The sequence below is a fragment of the Tursiops truncatus genome, chromosome 15, assembly GCF_011762595.2.
Source record: "Tursiops truncatus isolate mTurTru1 chromosome 15, mTurTru1.mat.Y, whole genome shotgun sequence".
NCBI classification, from domain to species: domain Eukaryota; kingdom Metazoa; phylum Chordata; class Mammalia; order Artiodactyla; family Delphinidae; genus Tursiops; species Tursiops truncatus.
Window position 1 is genome coordinate 4,428,941 of NC_047048.1, and position 24,322 is coordinate 4,453,262.

At 49.6% G+C, this 24,322-nt stretch overlaps 1 protein-coding gene across 1 annotated transcript; it reads right to left on the reverse strand.

Annotated features, from left to right (window-relative positions):
* Positions 1-10,905: 10,905 nt before the first annotated feature.
* INTS15 (integrator complex subunit 15) lies at positions 10,906-24,210 on the reverse strand. The gene is made up of 6 exons (XM_033839471.2): positions 23,714-24,210; positions 23,055-23,276; positions 20,866-21,031; positions 16,192-16,716; positions 15,357-15,396; positions 10,906-11,721 (listed from the first exon to the last, which is right to left on the reverse strand). The coding sequence occupies exons 1-6, from the start codon at positions 23,903-23,905 to the stop codon at positions 11,520-11,522; spliced, it is 1,347 nt and encodes a 448-aa protein (XP_033695362.1). The 5' UTR covers positions 23,906-24,210; the 3' UTR covers positions 10,906-11,519.
* Between the last annotated feature and the right edge of the window lie 112 nt (positions 24,211-24,322).

The window sequence follows — 24,322 nt, forward strand, 5'->3', positions numbered from 1 at the left end:
GTGGAGATGTGTTCCAGATGGTACAACTACAAGAGTGGAATCTCAGTCAGCCCAAGGCCTGGAAAATCCATTCAGGAAAACAGCAGAATTCTCAAGTAATTAAACATAACATTTAATACAGGAAAATGGTACAAACATGTTAAAAGGGCTTCAGTATTACAAAGAGGGAAGATGAGACCACCCAGAAATTAGTGCCCTCAGGGCTGGAGGAGCAAAGGGGAAAAACAATATTTCAGGGAGCAGTGTCATCAAGCCTGTTGTACCCACTGTTGGAACTGTGAGTCCAAAGCAATTTCATGAGCCCAGACCCACCAGCCACTGGTGAAGGCACCACCAGAAACAGGAAATGTCTTCTCTTCCATCTCTCATTAGTGCATCTCACTAGTATAATAGAATCTAGCCTGAGGTCAAGACAAGGGAGTCTGGGAAATGTAGTTTGAAGTCTTGCAGTAGAAAAAGTATATGGCAAGTAAATTTTGGGGAACCCTCATGTGCAAAAACCTTCATTCTCATGTGACTGAGTATGGATTACAGATTGGCAATTGTTTCTCAAAATTTGAAAGACACTGCTTCATTGCCTTTTGGCTTCCAGTATTGCTACTGGGGATGTCCAGGGCCATTTTGATACCTGATCCTTTGCATGTGACTGGTATTTTCTCTTTGGAACCTTGTAAATCTTTTTTTTTTTTATAACCTGTATCCTGAAATTCCATAATGGACACTCAAGCAGCTATTTCAATCTGGAAACTCATGTTTTTCTGTTCTGAGAAATGAATTTGAGTTATTTATTTGATAATGTCCCCCTTCTGCTTTCTTTTCTCCTTTTCCAGAATTTTGATTATTCAGATATTGGACCTTCTGGACTTCCCTGGTGGCGCAGTAGTTAAGAATCCGCCTACCAATGCAGGGGACATAGGTTCAAGCCCTGGTTGGGGAAGATCCCACATGCCGCGGAGCAACTAAGCCTGTGTGCCACAGCTACTGAGCCTGCGCTTTAGAGCCCATGAGCCACAACTACTGAGCCCATGTGCCACAACTACTGAAGCCCACGCACCTCGAGCCCGTGCTCCACAACCAGAGAAGCCACCGCAATGAGAAGCCCATGCACCGTAATGAAGAGTAGCCCCCGCTGGCCGCAACTAGAGAAAGCCTGGATGCAGCAACAAAGACCCAACACAGCCAAATAAATAAATAAAATAAATAAATTTATATATTAAAAAAGATATTGGACCTTCTGTTCTAATCCTCTCAAGTCATTTTAACTCCTCTTCCATTTTTCATCACTTAAACTCAGTGCACTTTCTAGAGCCCAGATCTAGAGGATGTTCTCTTCATTTTCTTCTAAGCTTTTTGTTGAATGTTTTTATTTCTGCTATCCTGTCTTCAATTTCCCAGCACTTTCTTATTCTCAAGCTGTTGCTTTTCTCATACTTGCTGTTCTTGTTTCATGATTACAATACTTGCTCTCATCTCTCTGAACAGTTAACTTTGTTCCTGCTCCCTCTGTCATCTTTGTTTGCTGCAGTTCCTTTTGTTGTTTGTTTTTTAATGTGTTTATTTTGTCTCTCCTGTTGAAGGGTTTCCTAGCATGCCAGGTGACCCTGGGTTGTTCAGTCATATGCGTGGAGTGAGTCACTCTGCATACAAGAGAGGGAATTGAACAACTGGAGAACTTCACCGGGGGAGGGGTGTCCTCAAACACCTGTTAGTACTTTCTCTTAGGCCACTCAGTTTTTCTAGAAAGGACTCATTTAAGCTCTAGCCTGGAGAAGTAACTCGATCATGAGCATTCTACGAGCCTAACAGGGAAAAGAGGATTCTCATATTACGCAAAGCAGATTTCATCAAATCCCCCTGCTTTCAAGATGAACTCTCCCTGCCTTGGCTCTGCCCGGTGTTCCCCAAATCAGAGCCTATTTGGTCTCAGGCTTCTGCCAGGGTGGAGGAGGAGGGGTCTCTTAGCTGGATACAAAGTGGGAGGTGAGGTCTGGGGGCCCACTGGCTCCTTTTAGTACTTTGTACCAATCTTCCTGTTTTTAGGAAGCCTTGGATTCTGCAGGCTTTCTGGGGGTCTGCGGAGCTCAGGTGGCTGCTTCTCGGCTTCTGCCTCTGACAGCTTAGCTTTCAGCTTTCTCCACTCTGCTAAGTCACGTCCACTAGGTCATCTGTGTTCCAGTTTCTAAAATCTGGTGGATGGGTGCTTTTGGTTTTCTCTTTCCTGAGAGAGGCAGAGACTGTGTGCAAAAGAATCAGAGAGAAGGAAAGACAGAAAGGAAATTACACAGGCCTGGAGGGGGAGTGGAATGTGACAGACTTGCACCCAGATGGCAACTCTGGGGCTGCAGGAAGTTGCATCTCCAGCTGGGGACGATGGAGAAGGTCCAGAATATGCTCTGGGGAAGAGTGACCGATGAGGGGGCAGCACTGACTGCCCAGGGTGTGTGTAAAGCGTGCATGGTGGTGACCAGCGGGCAAATGTCAGGCATCGCTTCCCCAGGTCCAACCCCCCACCCTCCCATCCCCCGATGTTCACTCTCAGAGAACTGGAACTGAGGTGCTTGCCTGGTTCTGAGTTTAAAATCGGATTGGGGCTGTAAGTCAGCTCTGCTCCCAGAGCAGGAGACCTGGGAGGCACATGTTCTTGGCCGCCACATCTAAACTCCTAGGAAAGACTCTGAATGGCTCAGCTCAGTTTGGCTATCCAATCTACATTGCCCGAGGCACAGGGATCACGTGCCAGGGAGGCAGGGGGGAAAAGGGATCTAGTGGTGTGTTCAGCTACCACCTAATTTCGGTGGAAGGAGAAAATGGATTTGGCGGACAGCCAGCAATCTCAGCTGCACAAAGTTAGGAGGGAAACTGCACCTTAGGGCTTGGTGGTGGTAGCTCAAGCCCAGGGAACAAAGGGGCAGAAGTTCTCCTTTCAAACGCCTTAGTCAAGCTACACCTATGGAGGAAAGCGCGTTTCGCCCCATTTGGTGGCTGAAAACACCAGGGCTCAGAGGATTAAATGAACTCCTCCAAGGCCACAAAGGGCGAGCTGGGGTCAGATCCTGGTCTGTGGACTTCTAAAGCCCACGCTCTTGATCATTCCACCAACTAATTCCTAGTCCAGCAGGTGACGTAAAATCCCAGGGGCTGAGGTGCAACTGGGGTCACCACGCAAATATTAGCAACTGCGTTAAACATTTCTCAACTTTATTTTCTTGATCTGATCACAACGTTAATACTGCATGTTGCAAACACTTTAAACGTGATATCCATTCAGCAAAGAGTTACAGGTTGGCTTTCACGTGCTCTCTCTACCAGCCCTAATAGAAGCGCGATGCCAAATGCAAGCCGTAAAAGTCATTGGAAAAACATTTGTAGCCACGTTGAGAGGGGTAGAAAGAAACAGGTGAAATTAATTTTAGTAATATTTAACCCAATCTGTCCAAAATAGTATCATTTCAACGTGTAATTGATTTTTTAAATTATGAATGAGAACTTTTACGTTCTTTTTATATACGTCTTCTGCACGCACAGCGCATCTCCATTTGGGCACATTTCAAGGGCTCCTCAGCTGCCACATTGGCTACAGGTTTCCATGTGGGACAGCAAAGCCATAATGTAGAAAGTTTAGGGAATTCCCTGGCAGTCCAGTGGTTAGGACTCGGTGCTCTCACTATCAGGGCCTGGGTTGGATACCTGGTCCGGGAACTAGGATCCCACATGCCGCGTGGCGTGGCCAAAAAAAAAGTTTAACTCTCCTAAAATCCCAACCTCCAGAGGCAACCCCTCTTAACAGCTAGGAACACAGTTTTCCAGATGTTTCTTATAAAAATCCATAGGTATATGTATTTGTGAATTCATCAGGAATCTCTCGGCTGCTGGTAAAAGAAAATCACCCCGAACTGGTTTGAGGAAAAAAGTTGGGAAGCATCTATTGACTCATAATTTAGAAGCCCAGGGTATAGATACCATGTTTAGGCATGTCAAGATCCAGGGCACAAGTGTCATCATAAGGACTTCGGGTCTCTTCATTTCTCAGCTCTGTGTTCCTCTGTGTGGTCACCCTCCATCCACGTGATTGCCCCCCCGCCTCTCCCACCCCAGCTGTGGACTTACACCCTCCTAGCTTCAAGTGAAAAGACAGATTCTCTTTCCAGTAGTTCTGGCTCAAGTCTTTTTTTAAAAAAATATATTTATTTATTTATTTTTGGCTGTGTTGGGTCTTCGTTGCTGCGTGTGGACTTTCTCTAGTTGCGGTGAGTGGGGGCTACTCTTCGTTGCGGTGCGCGGGCTTCTCATTGTGGTGGCTTCTCTGGTTGCGGAACACGGGATCTAGGCCCACGGGCTTCAGTAGTTGTGACACGTGGGCTCAGTAGTTGTGGCTCACAGGCTTAGTTGCTCTGTGGCATGTGGGATCTTCCCAAACCAGGGCTCGAACCTGCGTCCCCTGCATTGGCAGGCGATTCTTAACCACTGCGCCACCAGGGAAATCCCTGGCTCAAGTCTTAGAATTGGGTTTCATTAGGGTTCATTGGGTTCATGCGTTCATTTTCAGGCAATCACCACGGGGGCTGTAGAGCTCAGCTAGGCCAGGCCTGGGCCAGGGATGGAGCCAGGGACTCAGGGGTGAAGTGAGGATGCTATCAGTAGCAGGAAAAAAGGGGCAGAGTTTTGAATGGGCAGAAACAACAGAGATACATCATAACTAGAATATATTGTTATTTATTTATAGTGTGTTTACACAGCGGGGATCATAATATACATATTGACTTGCAACAACTTCTTTATTTTTGTGGCTTGCAGGATGTTAGTTCCCCGACCAGGTATTGAACCCCGGGCCACGACAGTGAAAGCGCCAAGTCCTAACCACTGGACCACCAGGGAACTCCCAACTTGCTCTTTAAACTAAATATATTTTGGACATCTTTCCATGTAGAACAAATACCTACCGAATTAGAAAAAATCCCTCTTAGAATCCAATTGCAAGGATATACCTTAATTTACTTAACCAGGCCCATACGGATGACTATCTAAGCTGTTTCTCATCTTTTGATACTGCAAACATGCTTGTACGTGGAACTTAATTTAACTGTGAGAGTTCTTCTGTGAGATACAGCCCTACTTGTGGAATTGCTGGCCAAAGATATTTTATTTACTTTATTTTTTTTGGTCACACTGCACAGCATGAGGGATCTTAGTTCCCCGACCAGGGATCGAACCTGCACCTCCTGCAGTTGGAAGGATGGAGTCTTAACCACCGGACGGCCAGGGAATTCCCGGAAACAGATATTTTAAATTTTGATAGATATTGCCCTGACAAAGTTGTACCAATTTAAACCATTACCAGCCAAGAATAAAAGTGCCTGTTTCCCAACCACTCTGCCACATCAAGGATACTTTCAGTTCCAAATTTCAGAAACAGTTAAAACTGGCTTAGAGAGGAAGACGCTATTATCTCATGTAACAAGAAGTGCAGTGGCGGGGGTTCTAGGGTTGGTCAATTTAGTGGCCCAAGGACACCTCAATGACCAAGAGGAGTCCCAAGAGGACTGCAAGATGCCTATGTCCTAAGAATAGAGGTGCCATATCCTCGACGATAGTGTCCAACCAACACCAAAACGGCTGTGTCCCCATTTCTGGTCCCTTTGGGCTAGAGAACTTTCCAGAAAGCCATTCTCTCAGACCTGCCCCCACCCCGGCCAGAAACACATCCCCTGCCCATGACAAAACCAAATTCCGAGCAGAGGTGTGGAAGGACATGCCGGTTTAGACCAACCACAATTCATTCCAAGGAGGGGCCCAGCTTCCACGGAGCAGGTGCCTGTCAAGTATTTGCCCCAACTGAGGTCCTTTAGGAGACAGATGGCTGGTAGATGGCTAATAATTCTGCCACATACACTTGCTAACCACACATTTTTTTTTAACAGCTGGCGATGTGATGGGTAAAAATGACCTCGCTTTAATTTGCATTTTAAAAAATTCTCAGTGATGTTGAACAGGATTTCGTAAGTTGAAGAAGGCATAGGTATCATTAAAATACTGTATTTTAAAGAAACTGGAAATTTTCTTTTCTGTGTGGTTATGCTACCGATTCGGATACCAAGTTAATTTCACCTGCTTCAGTTTGCTTTGTGTTTCTGTCTGATTTAATGAAGTTAAACATTTACATGGTCCCAAAGTCAAAACTACAAAACAAGGTACATTCAGCAGCCTCGTTTCCATTCCTATCACTTCACTCTGCTGCTCCCCCTTCCCCTAAGCTACTATTTTATTAGTTTTTCCTTTATCCTTCCTTCATTTCAATTTATATTTCCCCACCTCCTTCCTTTTGCAAAAGGTAGCACACTATACACACTTTTCTGGGCCTTGCTTTTTTCTTTTAACTTAATAAATCCTAGCAGTCACTCCCTGGCAGAATATCTTAAAAACAAAATCCAAAAAACAGTAGCATAATACTCTTCCATGTGGATAAAAAAACATGTTGATAGACTCACAGGAAGTTTTTGATCTTTTGCTATTACACGTAATGCTGCAATGAAACGACCTGTGTGTGTATTATTGCCTATTTTTGCCATTGGAACTAAAAGGAGGTTCCTGGGTCAAAGGGCAAACACATATATAATTCTGCTAAATATTGCCAGGTTTCTTTCCAAAGGGGTTACACCATTTTGCAGCCCCACCAGCTCCACTGAATTCAGTAGGTGATCCTACTTTTCATTTCTTGAAGTTCTAGCCAGCTTTTTTTTTTAATCTGCTAGGTAATTCACAATTTCTTTTTCGCTGGAGATAGTGTCACATTCATCTTTTATTCCTTTAAACATGACTGTTTTAGTCCGACTCTGACAACTGTGACACTGGAAGACTTTCTGCTGGTTCCCACTCTTGGCACCGGGTTCACTTCTCATTGTTTATCAGCCGTTCTCCTTGGACAGTCATTTGTGGGCTGAGCCTAGGATGAATGACTTTCCTCCAGAGGATGTGTGTTTGCTCCTGCCAGGTACCCGGGAGGACTACAAGTCTAGGACCCCCACGGACTGAGGTCACAGTGGGATGTGCCCTGGGGTAACCAGTGCTGTCAACCAGGGTGAGGACCCACCCCTGTCCCTCACTTCTCAGGAACCAGACTTTCCTTTGGTTTTTCTCAGGCTCTGCTCAGCACCAGGGAAACCTTCCATGCTGTCTTCTGTTCTTACTGAAGGTACAGCCCTGGGGGTTCCAGCAAAATGGAGAGAGGGTCTCCTAGTAGACCGCCACTTTGAGCCCTTAACCCTTGAGGCCCTCAGGGCAAAAGTGTCTTAGCGCACCTTACCTGCTTTCCCTTGGCACCTGACCTGCACGTTCTTTGCAACCTGTGGGCTCATCAATAGACTTCTGTATTTTATCCAGCATTTTAATTTAAAGTAAAAGGGTTGGTCTGAAAAATCTAGCCCATCACTACCAGAAATCGAAGTCCTAAAATTCCTTTAAAAAATTATCTTTTAATTAGACAAGTAACATGTGAATACATCATCCTTATAAAAATATTAAACATGTGCAGTACTGGCTAGGACATATACCAGACGCTGGCTTCTCTTACTTATAGTAGTCAGGGGCTGATTCAAGTCTTGTCTTTCATTATGACTCAGAATATTTTGTTTGTTTGTTTATGGCTACGTTGGGTCTTCGTTGCTGCACGCGGGCTTTCTCTAGTTGCGGTGAGCGGGGGCTACTCTTCCTTGTGGTGTGCAGGCTTCTCATTGCGGTGACTTCTCTTGTTGTGGAGCACAGGCTGTAGGCGCCTGGGCTTCAGTAGTTTTGGCACGTGGGCTCAGTAGTTGTGGCTCGTGGGCTCTAGAGCGCAGGCTCAGTAGTTGTGGCGCACGGGCTTAGTTGCTCCGCGGCATGTGGGATCTTCCCAGACCAGGGCTGGAACCCGTGTCCCCTGCACTGGCAGGCAGATTCTTAACTACTGCGCCACCATGGAAGTCCCCAGACTATTTTTTTTAATTAAGAATTAAAAAATAAAATGAAACTTTAAAACTGTACAGAGAAGGAAAGGTCTCCTTTGGCCGTCACCCCATTTCTAGTACCCCCCCCGAGGTTTCCACTGTTGGTGTATACCATTTTTAAACACATGTACATACACATCCACGTATACCTGTGGGAAAGCTACAGTATCACCTTGTCTTTTTATTTGTCACATACATGGCTTTAGGCGTTACACTCTTCATAATGCTATCCAAGCTTTCACTTGGCAAATATTTCTCGAGGAACTTTCCGTATCAGGAGCCCAAGGGGCAGAAACAGGAAACCTCTGGGTCCAATCTGGCTTAAGACTTTGTCATGGTCAGCCCACATGGTATTTGGGGTTTTGGGGGGAGGCACTTGTTATCAAAGGATAACGACATATGGAGAAGTGCACAAACCTGTGGAACCAGCCTCTACTAGTCACGACCCAGCCTCCCCCACCATCTTGACTTCTAACAGCAGAGACTGGTTTCCAAATGTGGTTTTTAAATTAAGAAAACGCAACATGAAAAGTCGTATTTCCATCTTCCGTGAAAACTCAGAAGTCCTGGCAACATTCCCTTGGCCCAAGCGACCAGGTCTGGCAACGACCAGCTCTAGGTGTTCTCTAGTTTAGCGCGGAACCCGGTCCCCGCTGGGGTCTAATTCTGGAAGCTTCATCCCTTGACATCACCTGCCTGGTCCCTAGAGACGCCCAAGTTTACAGCACCTAGTCGGACAGTCCTCTATTGATGCCTATTTGAGGTGTGTCTGGATCTTCCTTATTAAAGAAATACTGCACCCAGCATTTCCATATACATGTGTATGTGTATATATACGTATACCTTTCTCTCCAAAGGAATCAAAAACATGTTCACAGGAAACCTTGTACACAAATGTTCACAGCAGCAATATTCATAAGAGCCAAAGGGTTCAAATGTCCATCAACTAATAAATGGATAAACAAAATGTGGTCCATCCATACAATGGAATATTATTTGGCCACAGAAAGTAATCAAGAACTGACACTTTACAGTACGGATGAACTTTGAACACATTATGTTAACTGAAATATGCCAGTCACAAAAGAACGTATACCGTAGGATTCCATTTATATGAAACGTCCAGAAAAGGCAAATCTATGAAGACAGAAAGTAGACTAGTTGTTGCCAAGTGCTGGGACGAGGGGGTCAGTGACTGGTAATCGTTGCAGGGCTTCTTTTTCGGATGGTGAAATGTCCTAAGACAGATAGTGGTGACGGTTGCACAGCTCTGTAAATAAACTGAAAACCACTGAATTGTACCCTTTAAATTAGTGAACTGGGTATTATCTACCCATAAAACCGTTACTTAGAAAACAGACAATACAGCCCTGAACACCCTTGTACATCTCTTTCTAGTATTGCTGGACCACAGAATCATCTTATCTTCTAATTTCTCCAGAGCAGCTCAACTGATTCACTCTACCACAAACCGCAATCCTTCTCTCCCCACATCTTTAGCGACACTTTCTATGGCATTTCACTTTAATTTATATTTCCCTGGTTACCACTTTTAGAATCCTTTCTTATTTATTGGCCATTTGTATTTTCTCTTCTATGAATTTTCTGTTTATGTCCTTCACTCAGTTTTAAAATTGGAATGTCCTTGGATTAATGTATAGTTTCTTTATACACTCTGGGTAGATACACTTTATTTCATATGTTGCCTAGTATTTTCTCACATGTCAGTTTTTAATGGATGTAAAACACTTAGCAAGCGCCCGCACATAACAGCCTAACAGGAGGGCCATCGTTTTTAATATGCTGACTTAACTGACCACATTCTGCTAAAAATACCACAAAGGAAGTCTGTGGCTCTAGTGGCTTTATTTCCTACATTTTACCCTTCTTTTTATTTTTATTTTGGCAAAAACCACCTCGGGTCTGAGAGGAGCTAAGACTATCTAGCCCTGGACACGGATGGTGACAACCACCTTCCGAGACAGAGCCAGGTTTAGAGACCCTCTCCAGCCAGGAAGCAGTGTGAGAGCTCCTTTTCCACCCTTTGCAGAAACACTTGGTACCAGAGTTGAACATGAAGAACCAGCAAGTGCTACTCTCCTTAGTTCCGTGGATGAGTCCCACCAAGAGAGATGGAAGCAGAGACTTGACTTTGGCTCCTGCCCTGACATCAGCAGATTTATACAGGCAACAGGAAACACAGGGACAATGAAATCAAACTCAAAGAAAAGGTAATTTCCTCTCTAGTTCACGGCTCTCAAAAGCAACCTAAAAGCAGGGTCCTGATAGGCGTCACTTGCAGGCTGGTTCCTACACACCGGCTGGGGCAGCGGTGAGCACTCCCGGGGCCCACGGAAGACCACGAGCTCGTGTCCCTGAGAAAGCACCCTGGTCACGGACCCTGGAGGCCAAGTATGGCGCTCTCTCTCTCTCTCTCTCTCTCTCTCTCTCTCTCTCTCTCTCTCGTCTGGTCTTCCAGGGCACGGACTTCAGCAGCAGCAGGGTAAACAACGGCAAGGTTACATTTTACCCCGAGTTAATCTTGGTCCTCCACGCTCACTGTTTGCTGTAGCCGCCTCTCGTTCCTCACGCTCAGCCTAGGGGAGCCCAGCCATGGGGTTACTGGTTATCTTTCCTTCCTCCCCAAACCAATAAGTGAGAACTCCGAGCAGATACCTTCCAACCGCGTGCTGGAGAAAACTCCTGAGGCCTGAGTTTTGTTCCTGAAGGAAGAAAGGAACCGTAACTGAAGCAGACAGACCCTGGGTGCCCTGCACAGGGTGCGGGGAGCGCCTGCAGCGTTTCTGCCAAAAGGAGCGCTTACAATTGTATCCAATCTTCTCACCAGGATCGCGGCGGACTGGGGAGGACATCTCCGAGGCTCACAGCTACTAAGTTTTTAAAATACAGGCCATAAAGTCTATAAAACTGTTTAGAAAAAATTTATTTGAACATATGGAAGGAAAACTTAGAGACCCCAATAAAACAGAGACGTTCCTTTCCCTACTGATGGGGGCCACGCTCACAGGTTCCCCCGACCCGTGGGGACCAAGTGCTGGGTGAGAGCTTGCCATGCCGGCGGTTCAGCCTTGCGCTCCCGGAGCCATGGGAGTGCCTTGTGCTCCTGGCGGGACACAGCCCGTCCACAAGGAGGGAGGCCAGACACGTGGACTCGCACACGCTGCTCCTCCACCAGTGCTCCAACGGCACAGGCTCAGGGCGTGTGTCCGCAGTGACACCCCAGACCACAGGTTCACAGCCCTGGCAGCTTTTAAAGATGCCCGCATCGCTCCGCAGAGGGCTGGACGTTTCCTTACATCGATCCCATCTGGACTTTTACGAATGAGACGGGTAGGAGGTGCCTGGACGGCGACGTCGCAGAACTTCCGCACCGACCCGGTTCTGTGGTTCTGCAGCGAGGAGGGGCCGCCCGGCTGCCCCCCGAGCCCTCTCCTATGGATCGGTCGTCCTTTCCTGGGAAGGCTTCCTCCAACCAGGCATGGAAGGCACGGTGCCACTCAGCGGTTCGCGGGGGCCAGCCTAGCGGATGGGCCTGAACGGGAAGGTCATGCCTGAGATGAAGGTGTGCCCGGGGTGCGTGGGCAGGGCAGGGTGGGCGGCAGGGTGGGCCGGCACAGCCCCGTAGCCCAGCGGGGGTGTGTGGATGTGAGGGTAGAACCCGGGAGGGAGCGCCGCGTGCGGCGACTGCGGCACGGGGCCCGAGATCACCAGCTGGAGAAGGCTGCAAACACAAGGAGAAGGGTTAGGATGCCAACGGTGCCAATGGTGGCATCCGCCCAACCCGTGGCGCTATGGGTGGGGGGCAGGCTAGGCTGCCGTGGTGGTCCTTGCTCCTGTGCCGGAACAGACACCAAGTTTCCAGGGAGGCTGGAGGGTGGCTCATGGCTGGGTAGCAGGATGGGGGTGACCTGGAGGCAGCGGGATGTATTGACAGACTGGGGCCTGGAGAGGCGAGGGGCCGTGGTGGGCAAAGCCGGGATCCTGCCGGCAGCGATGGGGAGGGAGGGAGGGGGCCTGTAGTCCACAGAAGCTCCGACACAGCCTTGGCATCTGTGGCTTGGGGACCATGCAGGTGTGCACTGGTGTCAGCCTCACCTGTCCACACCTTTGGGGGCTGTGACTGAGGAGCCACAGCAAACAGGACAGAGGGCCACGCTTCTGCAAGTCACTCCTAGTGACCGAGTCCTAACTGAACTCCAAGCAAAGCCACACAGAAGGTGGCTTTTCACATGACCCTGACGTCCGGAGTCCTCAGGAATGGCCCCGGCCTGGACCAGCCCTCACCCACTCAGGGCCCCCTCCTGCCCCACTCCCCTCCCCAAGCCCCTCCCACCCTGGCCTGCGCTCCACTCTCTGTGGTTCAGCACTTCAACAGCCTCTGCCTCCAGGAAGTCCTCCCTGCTCCTGAATTCAATGTCGCCTCCTATGCTGGTCCCTTCTGAGACCCCCTGAAGAGCTTCCTCTCATTAGTCTCATCCTATCTAATGCCACCCTCCCCTCTCAGCACGATCAGCAGAGCGTCCTAACTTTCTCTCCACCTCCAGCTTGTCCGGACTCAGCCTGAAATAACCAACTCCCCCGGTTACGCCCCTTCAGGACAGAGGGCCCCTCCCCAGCCCTGCCCTCCCCCGGGATCCCCTGGCCTCTGTGCTTTGCTCTCCCAGCCTCACCCAGGGCCATGGCTCCGGCTGGGTCCTGTCTCTCGAGTGTGTACACTGTCCCTCCACATCACCAAACCCCGCCTGCCAGGTCCCGTTCTTGCCCACCACTTGCCCCTCAGCTTCCCGGTCCCACGAGGCCACACCTTCCCTGCATGCTGTCCTGCTTGGCCCAGCGAAAGCCCACCCCGACGGGCCACTTCACCCTTGGGTGACTGACTACGGTTGGCTGCTTCCTGGAGCTCTGAGATGAAGCGGGGGGCGGGCCTAGGTCTTTGGCAGAGTGACCCTCACTCTCTCCCACCCACCAAGTACAAAGTCTGGTACCCTGGGCCCCCAGGAGGGGCTCAGGCAGTAAACCCAGGTGTGAAGAAATCTGGTGCCTTTTAGTGGCTTGAAGCTCTTCTGACTCTCTTCACTACGTTTTAATAACTACTACGGTTTAATAACTCTGGGTAAGAAATTCAAGGAAACTAAGCAAACAAATCAGTAAGTCTAAGGAGGGAATACACTGCGGAGGCAAAAGGTAGGTCACATGCTCGTTTGAACCTGCACACCCTGCCACAGAGAGAAGGGGTTTCAGGAAGTTCCTGGTCTAGTCCAGAAGACAATTAACACAAAAGGAACAATCAGAAATCAAAGAGGTAGTCCAAGCGACTGTGGGCCACTCTTTCCCCATGTCAGTGTCAGGCTGCCCCCGGGGGACTGGGGCCCAGGGCTGAACGTCGGAGCAGCAGCTACAGGCCCCTGGGGGGGGGGGGGTCCCTCGGGGCTGTTAGAAGTTCCAGAGGATTCCCACGGGGACCCCTAGTTGTAACACTGAGATGATAAACGATTCATACCCTATCACATTTTAATGCCCTGAAAACATTAAACATTACATAAAAGCTGTGCACAAAGAAGGAAAAGGTTGCAAAGGGATTAGTGCGAGGAGGTGAAGAGGTGCCGCGTGCACTGGCGATGTCCTCAGACGCAGGAGACTTTCTTGGAGGGAAGAAAGGAAAGAAGAAAGGGACGGAGGGAGGGAGACAAAGGAACAGTGTGGGCTCCCGAGGGCGAGGTGGCCTCTGGACAAGCTGTCCACCCTGCCGATGTCACTTCTCAAGGTGGACCGTTTTGTTGCTCCAGAAACCCCCGTTTAACCACCCAGATGCCTGCCTGGAGCTACCTGCCCCTTAGGGCCCGACGCCAAGCTCCCAGCCCTCTGGCCGCAGCTCCTCTCCTGTCAGCCCAGGAAGTAGCATCTGGCCCATCTTCTGGCCTCAAATTAAGCCTTTGCTCAGCCTGCCACACCTGCCCCACTCCCGGGCCCCGGCAGGGCTGGTGGGTCAGGCCCTGGGCGGCTGGGAGCACACACGGTGCCGAGGGGCCCAGTGGGCTTGCTCACCCTCTGTCCGCACTGCCTGCCAACGTCAGCCCTGGAGCCCCACTATCCACCTTAAAAACCAGTGCGACCCTCTGAAGAAAGAACTTGGCTGTTTTCATTCCTGTAAACCGTGCCCAGGTGCACACAGCAGGCAGCAGGGCAGTTCTGCCTTCAAGTATAAACATCTCCTCACACGGTGGCCACAATTACTGTTTTTAGTGGACACATAATGTTCCATCCTTCTGATGTATCACTACCAACTTACTAAGTATCCCCAAGCTATGGGATGGTTAGCTTGTTTCTGACTTTTTGCTACTAGGACTGCCTTTGCATGAAACATTTTTGTGCACATAGCTTTTTGCTTCTTAGCTTCAGTGAAATTAATTCGATTAAGAGAAACTCCTGTTACACAAATAACAGTAAAAGTTACAGTAGCTAACACTTCTTAGGTTATTTACATGTCAAGTACCATTCTAAGTGCTTTCTATGTTTTTACTCAATTAATCCTCACAAAACTCCTATGAGGGGAGCAGGGCGGGGGAGGCAGGGGGACCTGAGGCAGGTACTATTGTTTTCTTGATTTTATAGAGAAAACAGGGGTAGTGGGAACTTGCCCAAGGTCTTACAGATAGGAAGTAGTAGGGGTGGAATTCTCACCAGAAGCTGTTAGGACCACACAGTTCCTGCTTTTCACCACTATTACCACTGCTTCCCCCCACATTAGGACAATAACGACCACTTACGGAGAGACTCCCGTGTGCCGTGGACAAACAACTTTGCAAACACCACCTCATTTACACCTCACTACAACCCTGGGAGGCAGGTGAATTACGGTCCCCATTTTACAAGGGGGGAAGCCAAGGCAAAAGAGTCAGCCCCGGCGTCACAGCAAACCACAGACAGAACCACGCTCAGAACCCGGTCTGTGCCACCCGAGACCAAGGCGCTGGCCTAACCGACACAGTACTTCCGTGAGGGCTGTGCGATCAATGTCGCCACAGCACATGCCATCACCACGACCCACACGCGTGCTGGCTTAGTGAGCAGTAAAGGCCCCCGAGTTCGCTCCGGCTTCTCCCTTGACGCCCAGAAGGACGGCCACTTTTCTTACCTCGTTGATGGACTCCCTGCTTGGGCCTCCTCTCCTGTGTTATGCTATCACATCCATTCCCCCACTTACTGTCAGGTTCTGGGGGGCCCCTTATTCTAGACGCTCTAGACCCTGCAAACCAGCTCTCCCCAAGAAGCCAGGACAAGGGGTCCGCCCTGCCTTGCACCCCACCACTCCCTCACCCACCCCCGCCCAGCTAGAAGTCTTGGGAGGATACTTACTTATTATGGGGCAGCCGGGAGCACAAGGTTCTCAGGTCATCTGAAATGAAGGAGACACAGAATTAAGGAACGGCCTGGAGATGACGAGGTGAGAGGTTTGCTGATGTTCAAGGATGCGAGCGAGACAGTAACAGTGCCTCATGCCCACCTTCCTAGCACCATTTAGAAGCGGGGCTCTCTTTTTCTTCCATTTTTGCTTTAACACACGCCCTCAACAGAAGACATCACTTAGGAAAGGGGGCAGCTCTACTGGTAATTTGTCAGATGGCTGGGAAAAGGCCCAGAGACAACAGATCAGACGCCCAAGGCTAAGAGCGAGATAAGAGGGAAACCCATCTCCAGGGACGACTGCATGGGCCTCAGGCAACGTCTGTGAGCCAGCAGTCAAAGAGCAAACAGAAGTGTGTCATTAGCATCAGATCATTCTTCTGGGCGAGTTCAAGCACTGAAATGCAGAATTAAGGAGCCCTCTGAACAGGTGATGGGAATGGTTCCTGCACTTAAACAGGTGCATTTCATTGTACGTAAATTATGCTGCAATGCAGAAGAACTGCAGAAAAAGAAAAGATTCCCTAAGAGGAAGGAGATTAAGCCATTATTACCTGTGCTCTGGAGGCATCCCCAGGCCTGGGCAAATCAGCCAGGAGACACCCAGATGCCACGGCCACAGGATTCTACCTGGGCACGTCCTGCAACTTCCGCCCACCTACCCTGCGTTCACTGAGAGGAAAGAAGTCCTAAACGCGGAAAACAGCCCTTGTCCAGGAGCCCCGATTTTCTTTCCGGCGGGTGGTGGTGACCCACCCCCGGGAGGCCTGGGCAGGCAGTCACCCACCTCTCGTGCACAGCAGGGCTCCAGAGGCCATGGCCACCTGCAGAGCCTGTGCCAGCCGGTCCAGGGAGAGCTCGATCTCCTGGGAGGCGTTGAGGGGGTTCAGTTCATCCGCCAATCTGTTGATCTCCTCCACCAGCGGGACCATGTGGTCAAACAGGATGAGCCCCAGGCGGCCGTACAGGTTCTTCTCAGTCAAGTGCACCTGGAGCATCATGAGGACCTGCAGGACGCTGAGGTGGAGCTTTGAGTACAAGAGGTGGGAATCTCTGTCCGTCCCCCCCGAGTCCTTGGTGACTTTGGCAGTGACGGGGCCATTGGCTAAGGGGGGCTTCTTCTTCCTTTTATAAGCCAGAGGGGCCTTCACACACCAGCGGATCAATCCAGTGAGCGGGGTGAGCTCTAAAAATCCTATTGGGAGATTGGCTGCGATCGGAGTATTTAAAAAAGTGATGAGAATCAACCTCGGGTCCTCAAAAATCCAGTTGACAATCATCTCAAGCAAGTCCAACGGTGGGATGAGATCGTCTACAAAACAAAGTCAGAAGGGTCTTCAGCCCCACGGACAGGAGACAGGGACAGACAGACCTTCAAGCTCACAGTACTCACCACCCGACATCCGGACGACGCACCTCTGTCCTCACCTACCCTCTGTCTCCTTTCCTGGAACGTCCCCTCCGAGAGGGCTGGGCTCTCATCCGACTTAGGAAGGCCTGGCCATGGTTGGGCTCAACACAGTAAACCAACAATTCCCTAGAACTCCATGATGCCTTGTGATCCTGTGATCAATTTAAATAGAAGTCCACTATCTATGTCCAGAGCTACCGCCACCACACTTCATCCCTTCCCTTGTGAGTAGGTTTCATCCCTGTGTTTGGTGTCCCCTCAGTGGTACGATGACAGCTACGGGGGCCGTCAGGGAGCAGCTCAAAGTCCAGACAACGATCTGTCCGCTGCCAGGAGCCGTCCCAGCCCCAAACCTGGAACCTCTAAGCAAGGCCTGGCCTCCTGTGAGTCCTGAGATCTAGTACATTCTATGGCAAGACAGAGAACAGTAACTTTAAAGACAAAAGTTGATATTTATTCTGAGTTTATGACGTGCCAGGCACCGGGCTAAGTCCTACCACAGATGAACTCACTTAATCCTCAAACAAACCATCTATTATATAAAGGATGAGGAAACTGAGGCACAGAGATGTTAAATCATTTTCTCCAGACTCATTAAAACTACGTGGTGGGCCCAGACCCGACCCCAGGTGGCCCAGCTCTTACCACTAGGCTACACCGCCCATCCTGGGGTCAGCGGACACTGCCCTTAGGCTGTGTGTGCGTGGGAGCGGGTCCCCAGCCTCCTGCCTCTGGGGCTGTGCACACCTCAGCTCATGAAGCTGGGGATGACGGAGCCCCTTCCGGGCTGCTGAGGTCCAGAGCCAAGCATGAGAAGAGAGACTGAGGGGCAGAGCGAGCCCCGTGTTGGTGTGACGTCTCCAACTGCTCTTCCTCAGGAGACACCGGCCTTTCCCCTGGGACTGTCTACTGCTTGGGGGCTGACCCACGCCCTTCCCTTCTGCTACGAAATGACGGTGACAAGAGGGAGTTGTCGTCTACGACCTTTACTTGGCAAAATAAACAGTGGTGACCCTGTGTCCGGCCCCTTGACTCCCCGAAGCATTTCTGTCTGGGACACGCCAGTCTCAGGCCCGCTCCTCCAGCAACCCAGCCCCTCCCCCGCCCGACACACGTCTAGCTGGGGCATCTCCGGAGCCTGAAGGTGGCATATGCACACATGCTGTGTACACGTGTGCTCGGTGAGTACACGTGAGCGTGTGTACTTGCGTGAATAATCTCCACAACCTTCGTATGCAGAGACCCAGGTTCCCTGTGACAATGGGGCAAGAGGGTGTTCTGTTCGGTTAGGTAAGCCCCTTCCGTTTCACAGCTTCGGAGGCACAGACGCCCGTCAGCCACAGTACCAAGAGCAGCGGCAAGCACCTGCTGCCAGCGGACTCAGGCCCACCCTCTGGGCCACCACCATGGAGCCAGGGATGTCCGTATCTCCAACCTCATCCAATTGTACATATAAATACATGGTTTTCTCTCTGTCAATCCTACCTCGACAGAGTGGTTTAAAAAAAAGACTTGACATGTCAGACTGGCAAACTGGCTTAAGAGAAAAATACCACGTCTCATGTCCATCCGAGAACGTTAGTGGTATTTTCTGAACATTATTTCCTTCTCCATATGTTAATGAATCCATTCCCAATGTTAAGGCCAATTTCTGTCCTTGTCGCCCTGGAATAACCGATGACTTGAAAGAGCAACTACGATGCTGCAAATCCTTCCTATGGGAACACAAAAGGCCTAAACACCGTGCCTAGCTATCAAGAGCTCTCGAGAAGCCTCTTAGGAGAGCGCCAGGGAAGACTCCACCCCAGCAGCGGGGCGCCCACAAGCCCTGCCACCCATCCCAGCGAGCGGCACGCAGCGACGAAAGCCAAGTATGCAATTACACGCGGGTGTGACACGCACTTAAACGTTCACGGTAGGCCCGCGCGAACTTTCTCAAGAGAACTCAAAAGTCTAACGGCAAGGAAGAGAGTTACAAATAAAAGGAGAATCAAATACAATCAGGGTGCTGGCAGGAGACCAATGCTGGACTGAACAAAAGTGGAGAATGCTGCTAAGGCTTTCCAGCAGCTGGGTTAGCTATTAGACCAGGAGAAGAGAGAGGCTACCTGCCAGCCCTCTGAGCGGCCAGAGCTGAGGGCAGAGGAGGAACCTGAACTAGAACAGCGGGCTTCGGGCCTGCCTCTGCAGAGAAGGCTGCTCACGAGGGCGAGGCCTGTACCTTCCCCAGATGCAAAGCGAGGGCAGCAGCCCTAGCCAGGGGCCGCGAGGGCTGTGGGGGTCATTCAAGGACACAGATGTAGAAGGACTCAGTGTTTGTCAATCCATGTTCCTTGGAACCCACTCCTGGGGGAGGAAAGTGGGCAGCAGGGCCCAGTGGGTGGGGTCTGAGACCCCTGCCACAATTCAACCAGAGCTGGTCAACTTCTCTTGGTTTTCTTTATGGGGGGGTCCAGAGGGCTCTGCTGCTGGACAGGGACAACGGCCGTGGGCTTCTCCCAGCTGAAGTCAAATGCCATCTAATGGCCTCCCTGAGGCCCTCTCCTGGTACCTTGCTAAGGAAGTCTCAGAACATCACCCACAGGCCAACAGACACGCTTGCCTCCCGGCGCAAGAAGGACACATCACGGCCTGGGTAATATTGTTGCCACAAATGTTTAACTTGAACCTTTCATAAGGAAACAGACAAAACTAAATTGAGGGACATTTTGCAAAACAACAGGCCTGAGCTCTCAAAAAATGTCAATATCATAGAGATTTTTTTAAAGGCTGGGAACTGTTTTATTTTTGTTTTTAACATCTTTATTGGAGTATAATTGCTTTACAATGGTGTGTTAGTTTCTGCTGTATAACAAAGTGAATCAGCTGTATGTATACACATATCCCCATATCTCCTTACTCTTGCATCTCCCTCCCACCCTCCCTATCCCACCCCTCTAGGTGGTCACAAAGCACCGAGCTGATCTCCCTGTGCTATATGGCTGCTTCCCACTAGCTATCTGTTTTACATTTGGTAGTGCATATACGTCCATGCCACTCTCTCACTTCGTCCCAGCTTCCCCTTCCCCCTCCCCATGTCCTCAATTCCATTCTCTATGTCTGTGTGGGAACTATTTTAAAAGGACCAAAGTGACGTAACAACCATGTATGAGCCTTGACTGGATCCCGAATTCTCCTGGTCCCTCAAAAGGGGGGAAAAAGGCTATAAAAGACATTATTGAGACGATCAAGGAAATCTGAACAACGGCTAAATATATGCGATAAAAGTATTCTGTCAGTATTTAATTTCTTACATGTGATAATGGTATCATGTTTGTGTAAGGGAATGTTCTTGTTCTTAGATACACATTTAAGTACTTGGTACCTGACACTGGCAACAAGCTCAAGGGTTCAGGAAAAAAATACTTGTGAGTGTGTATGTGGAGAGAAGGGGAAAGAAAGAGAGAGCAAAAGGAAAAGAGAAAAAAAAGAATATAAGGCAAATGTTAATAACTGGTGAACCTCGGTAAGAGATACACAAACCTTTGTTGTAACATTCTTGCAGCTTTCCTGAAGTTTTGCAATTTTTCAAAATAAAAAGTCGGGAATAAAAAAGCAAGGCATGGGGACTTGCCCGGTGGCCCACTGGTTAGGATGCTGTGCTTCCAATGCAGGGACCACAGGTTCAGTCCCTGCTTGGGGAACTAAGACCACACATGCTGAGTGGTGTGTTCGACAAAAAAAAAACAAAAACAAAAAAACAAAAAAAAAACAGGTCATGTCTGGGGAGAAGGCCACATCTGTCCCAGACACCAGACCCTTCCTTATTAGCTGTCTGCCACCCGGACCATTCTGAGTCAGGCAAATGGGACTCACTAAGGAAAGTTCCCTGTTAGCAAATTCCAGAGGTGCAGGTGGCCCATCCCTTTAGCTTTCAGCCTGAAATAAAATACACATTTCAGAGAGAGAGGAAAAAAAAAAAAAGGCCATCCGCTGGCTGGGTGTTCAGTGCAAATACAACTAGCAATCGGCCGAAGCCTCCTTACGGGTAACAATCTGCTTAAAGTTTACCTGACGACAGGTCATACAGCGCAGTGACTGAGGTTATGAACTGGCAGCAGAAGCGAGGGCTGGCACTGAATATCTGCTTCAGCGTCTGAACGGATCCCGGCACCAGACAGCAGTAGTCATCCACGAGGGCCCTGGCTAACCGCACACAGTAGACCACAGGCGTCCGCTGGAAAGAAGCCACAGTCCACGTAACTACAGGTGTCGTGAGCCAGGAGACTAGCAACTATGTACACGTGGTGAAGATCAGAACTGGCAGAACCCCTTCCAAGAGGGGAAGAAGACGTTAACAGCTTACTTTGAAGCAGAGATTGGCAAATGAAAGCCCACAGACCAAATCCACCCTGCCACCTCTTTCTGTAAATAGTTTTATTTAAACACAGCCCTGCTCATGTGTTTGCTATTGTCTCAGGCTGCTCCTGCACTACAAGGGCACAGCTGAGTAGGGGTGACAGAGGTCATATGACCCGAGGGACTTCCCTGGTGGTCCAGTGGCTAAGACTCCACGCTCCCAATACAGGGGGCCCGGGTTCGATCCCTGGTCAGGGAACCAGATCCTGCATGCCGCAACTAAAGATCCCGCACGTGGCAACAAAGATCCCGCATGCAGCAACTAAGACCCGGAGCAGCCAAATATTTTTTTTAAAAAAGAGAGAGATTATATGACCCGAAAAGCCTAAAATGTTTACTATCTTGCCCTTTACATGAAAGGCCTGCCGACCTTTGAAGTTTACTTCAGAAAACATCATTCCTGACTTCAAGTGAGGAAACGACAAGTTTTGTAACCCTACAGGTGAGACTCCAAAGGTAAAAATTACCAGTTGGTACCACTTTGATGTGACTTAGGAGAGTCTGTGAACTATCACATGATTTAGAGCAGTACTTTCTCAAATTTTCCTACAGTCCTTTCCTATTACGGATTCCGTTAATATGTTTGAACCCTACATCACCACCCTCCCGTCTTTTTCCTTCCCACTCAGATGCCCATCTGTAGCCACATTTAACCATTGTTCAAGATGCTACAGTTTCAGGGCTACAACACAGCCTGCAGGGCAAACTGCAAGGAGGCATCAGGCCAGATTGTTCATTCACGCACCAAACCAGCCATCTCCACCCTTTTCTCTGGAGGAAGCTGCAGCCCTACACCCCAGTGTGGCAAACCCTGACCCAAGCCACAAGACCCTTTCCTGTTGTTAACATCTGCTTTCACTTTGCCAAAATGCCAGCGCAACAGCACCATGAGAGATAAATGGAAAATTATATGATGAATTTCAAGATGCTAAACTTGACTTCATCAGGTTGTCAAGGGATAGAGGTAATCTTGACATTAAATACAACACACAAGATTTATTCAGGTGTCCCAGAAATCAGAATGGTGGCCATTAAGGTACAGATTCCCTTGAGATTTACCTGTGTATTACAAAGAACACAATATATTTTTACTAGCCAAATTTTAAAGATAAATAAGATCACAGGAAAAACTTTTAAATAAATTGAAAAAAACCCAAATGATGTCAAGTCCTTGGGAATGAAGCAGGTTTGAAAAACTGAATGTAGTAAATTTTGCTAGCTTAGCTGAGGATGTTAATCAAAAATTTGAGTTAATAATTACTCTAAGTGGATTATGAATTTTTCAACAACTCTGAGTAACGAAAAAGCAAAACAGAATAGATCTTCCAAAAAACTATCTAACACGAAGTCTACTATGAAAACACTTTTTTTTTTTTTAGATATTTAAAAACACTATAGAAGGCTCCTATGTCCATATCCATTAGAAGAGCCATCAGCTTTGAAATGGCACCCCGGAACAACTCCCATGTTTACTGATCTAACTGTATAAAAAACAAGCAAACATTGCCACAGTTTGACACAGTGACCTTAAAAAAAAAAAGAATCCAATCTTTGAGACTGCATGCATAGCTGTTTTCAAAATCCTACCTTATTGTTTTCAACTAAGAAAAATTAATTTTCACTTATTCTGAAGATGGAGCCTTCATTTACCGTTACAAACTACTGTTTTCTCAAGAATGGTGATCACCTGTATATACAGGTGTGGGGTAACAGCATACAGGGCAGGAACATCAAGGAGATAACATATGGAAAAGACCTCTCTAGAAATCCAATTAAATTAAACTTCCTGACACGAAACACCTCTTCAGAGACTCTCAGAGATGCTATCTCTAGAGACGTACCTGGAGCCAGGAGGCTGCACACTCCAACACTGGGATTCGACACACAGCCACTGCCATGGAGACCAGCTTTCCCAACAAGCTCATTCGGCTGTCATCGGCTTTGTTCCCTTGGGGGCTGAAAAGGGATGAGAAAATAATCTGCCGGACAGAGTCCTTGGTTTGCTCCTGGAAATAACTGCACATGATTTCAAGAAGTTGGAGCTCCTGAAGTGAATTCAATCTCTGTAAAACAAATCCAGGAGAAGCGATGAGAAATTCGGCCTATTAATTTCATAGTGAGAAAACAGAAAACACTGGTTTCACCAGGGAACTTTTCACCTCCCTAAAGCCCGGGTTCCACGGAGAACTCTCTACTGTTAATCTCGAGAAATACCATTCTACGTCATTATGCATCACCCTAGGGGGCTCAGGATGACCTACAGCGGTTTGAGATTCTCGGTAACAGGGCTTTAAAGTCTCTTCCTTTAACACCATTGAGACATGGTTGTCACAAGCCCCGCAAAACGGGCATTTTGGCTGCTGCTGAAGGAGCAAGGCCAAGGGTGAGGACGGAGCCCCCGATCCGAAGAGCGTTTGTGGTCTGGCCGACGCTTGTCACCGAGAAGGAAAAAGGAGCCGGAGTTTACTTATCGGGGACGCGGCAGCCGGGCCCGGCGCACCTTGGGCTGCGCGCCGCGCTCCTTGGGCACCTGGAACACGAACTCCTCGAGCAGCTCCACAGGGCCCTTGTCCACGATGGGCAGCGGCGCGCTCTGCAGCTGGCTGCTGAAGTAGATGTCCAGGTGGTACAGCACCTCCTTGGCGGCGCTGAGCGCGTCGCGGCGCAGGAGCGAGTGGCGGATGTCGCTCATGGTGCCACCTCTGCGGCCGGGGCGCCGGGAGCGCGGCGGGACTTCCGCCCCGGGCCCCGCGGACGCGCCCGCCGCTGCCGAGACAAAGAGGCCGCGAGTCGGCCTCCGCCCGCCGACCCTGGGCCTGGGCCGTGGCGCCCGCCCGCTCCCCGCTCCCCGTTCGGGCCCGCTCAGGGGGCCACCGCCGCCGCCGGCGGCCAGCGGGCGCCCCGGGTGTGCGACTCCGACGCCACCAAGAGCCCTGGGAACCCGATGCCGCGGAGTCGAAAGGCGACAGATGCCGACCGCGGCAACGGCGGCCCGCAAGGGCCAAGCGCAGGCGGTGGCGAGGGCCCGCCCCCTGAGGGCGTCCCCTGGCGGCTCGGCCCGCGGGCGCGGAAGGGCCCCGCCCCTGAACCCCGCCCCTGGGCCCCGCGA

Excerpts from the sequence above, each read along its gene's own strand:
- INTS15 (XM_033839471.2), bottom strand. The coding sequence starts at position 23,905 with ATGAGCGACATCCGCCACTCGCTCCTGCGCCGCGACGCGCTCAGCGCC. Across the intron at positions 23,277-23,713 it reads AGCGCGGCGCGCAGCCCAAG|AGATTGAATTCACTTCAGGA; the intron begins GTGCGCCGGGCC and ends TTTGTTTTACAG. Across the intron at positions 16,717-20,865 it reads GCTGTATGACCTGTCGTCAG|ACGATCTCATCCCACCGTTG; the intron begins GTAAACTTTAAG and ends TTTGTTTTGTAG.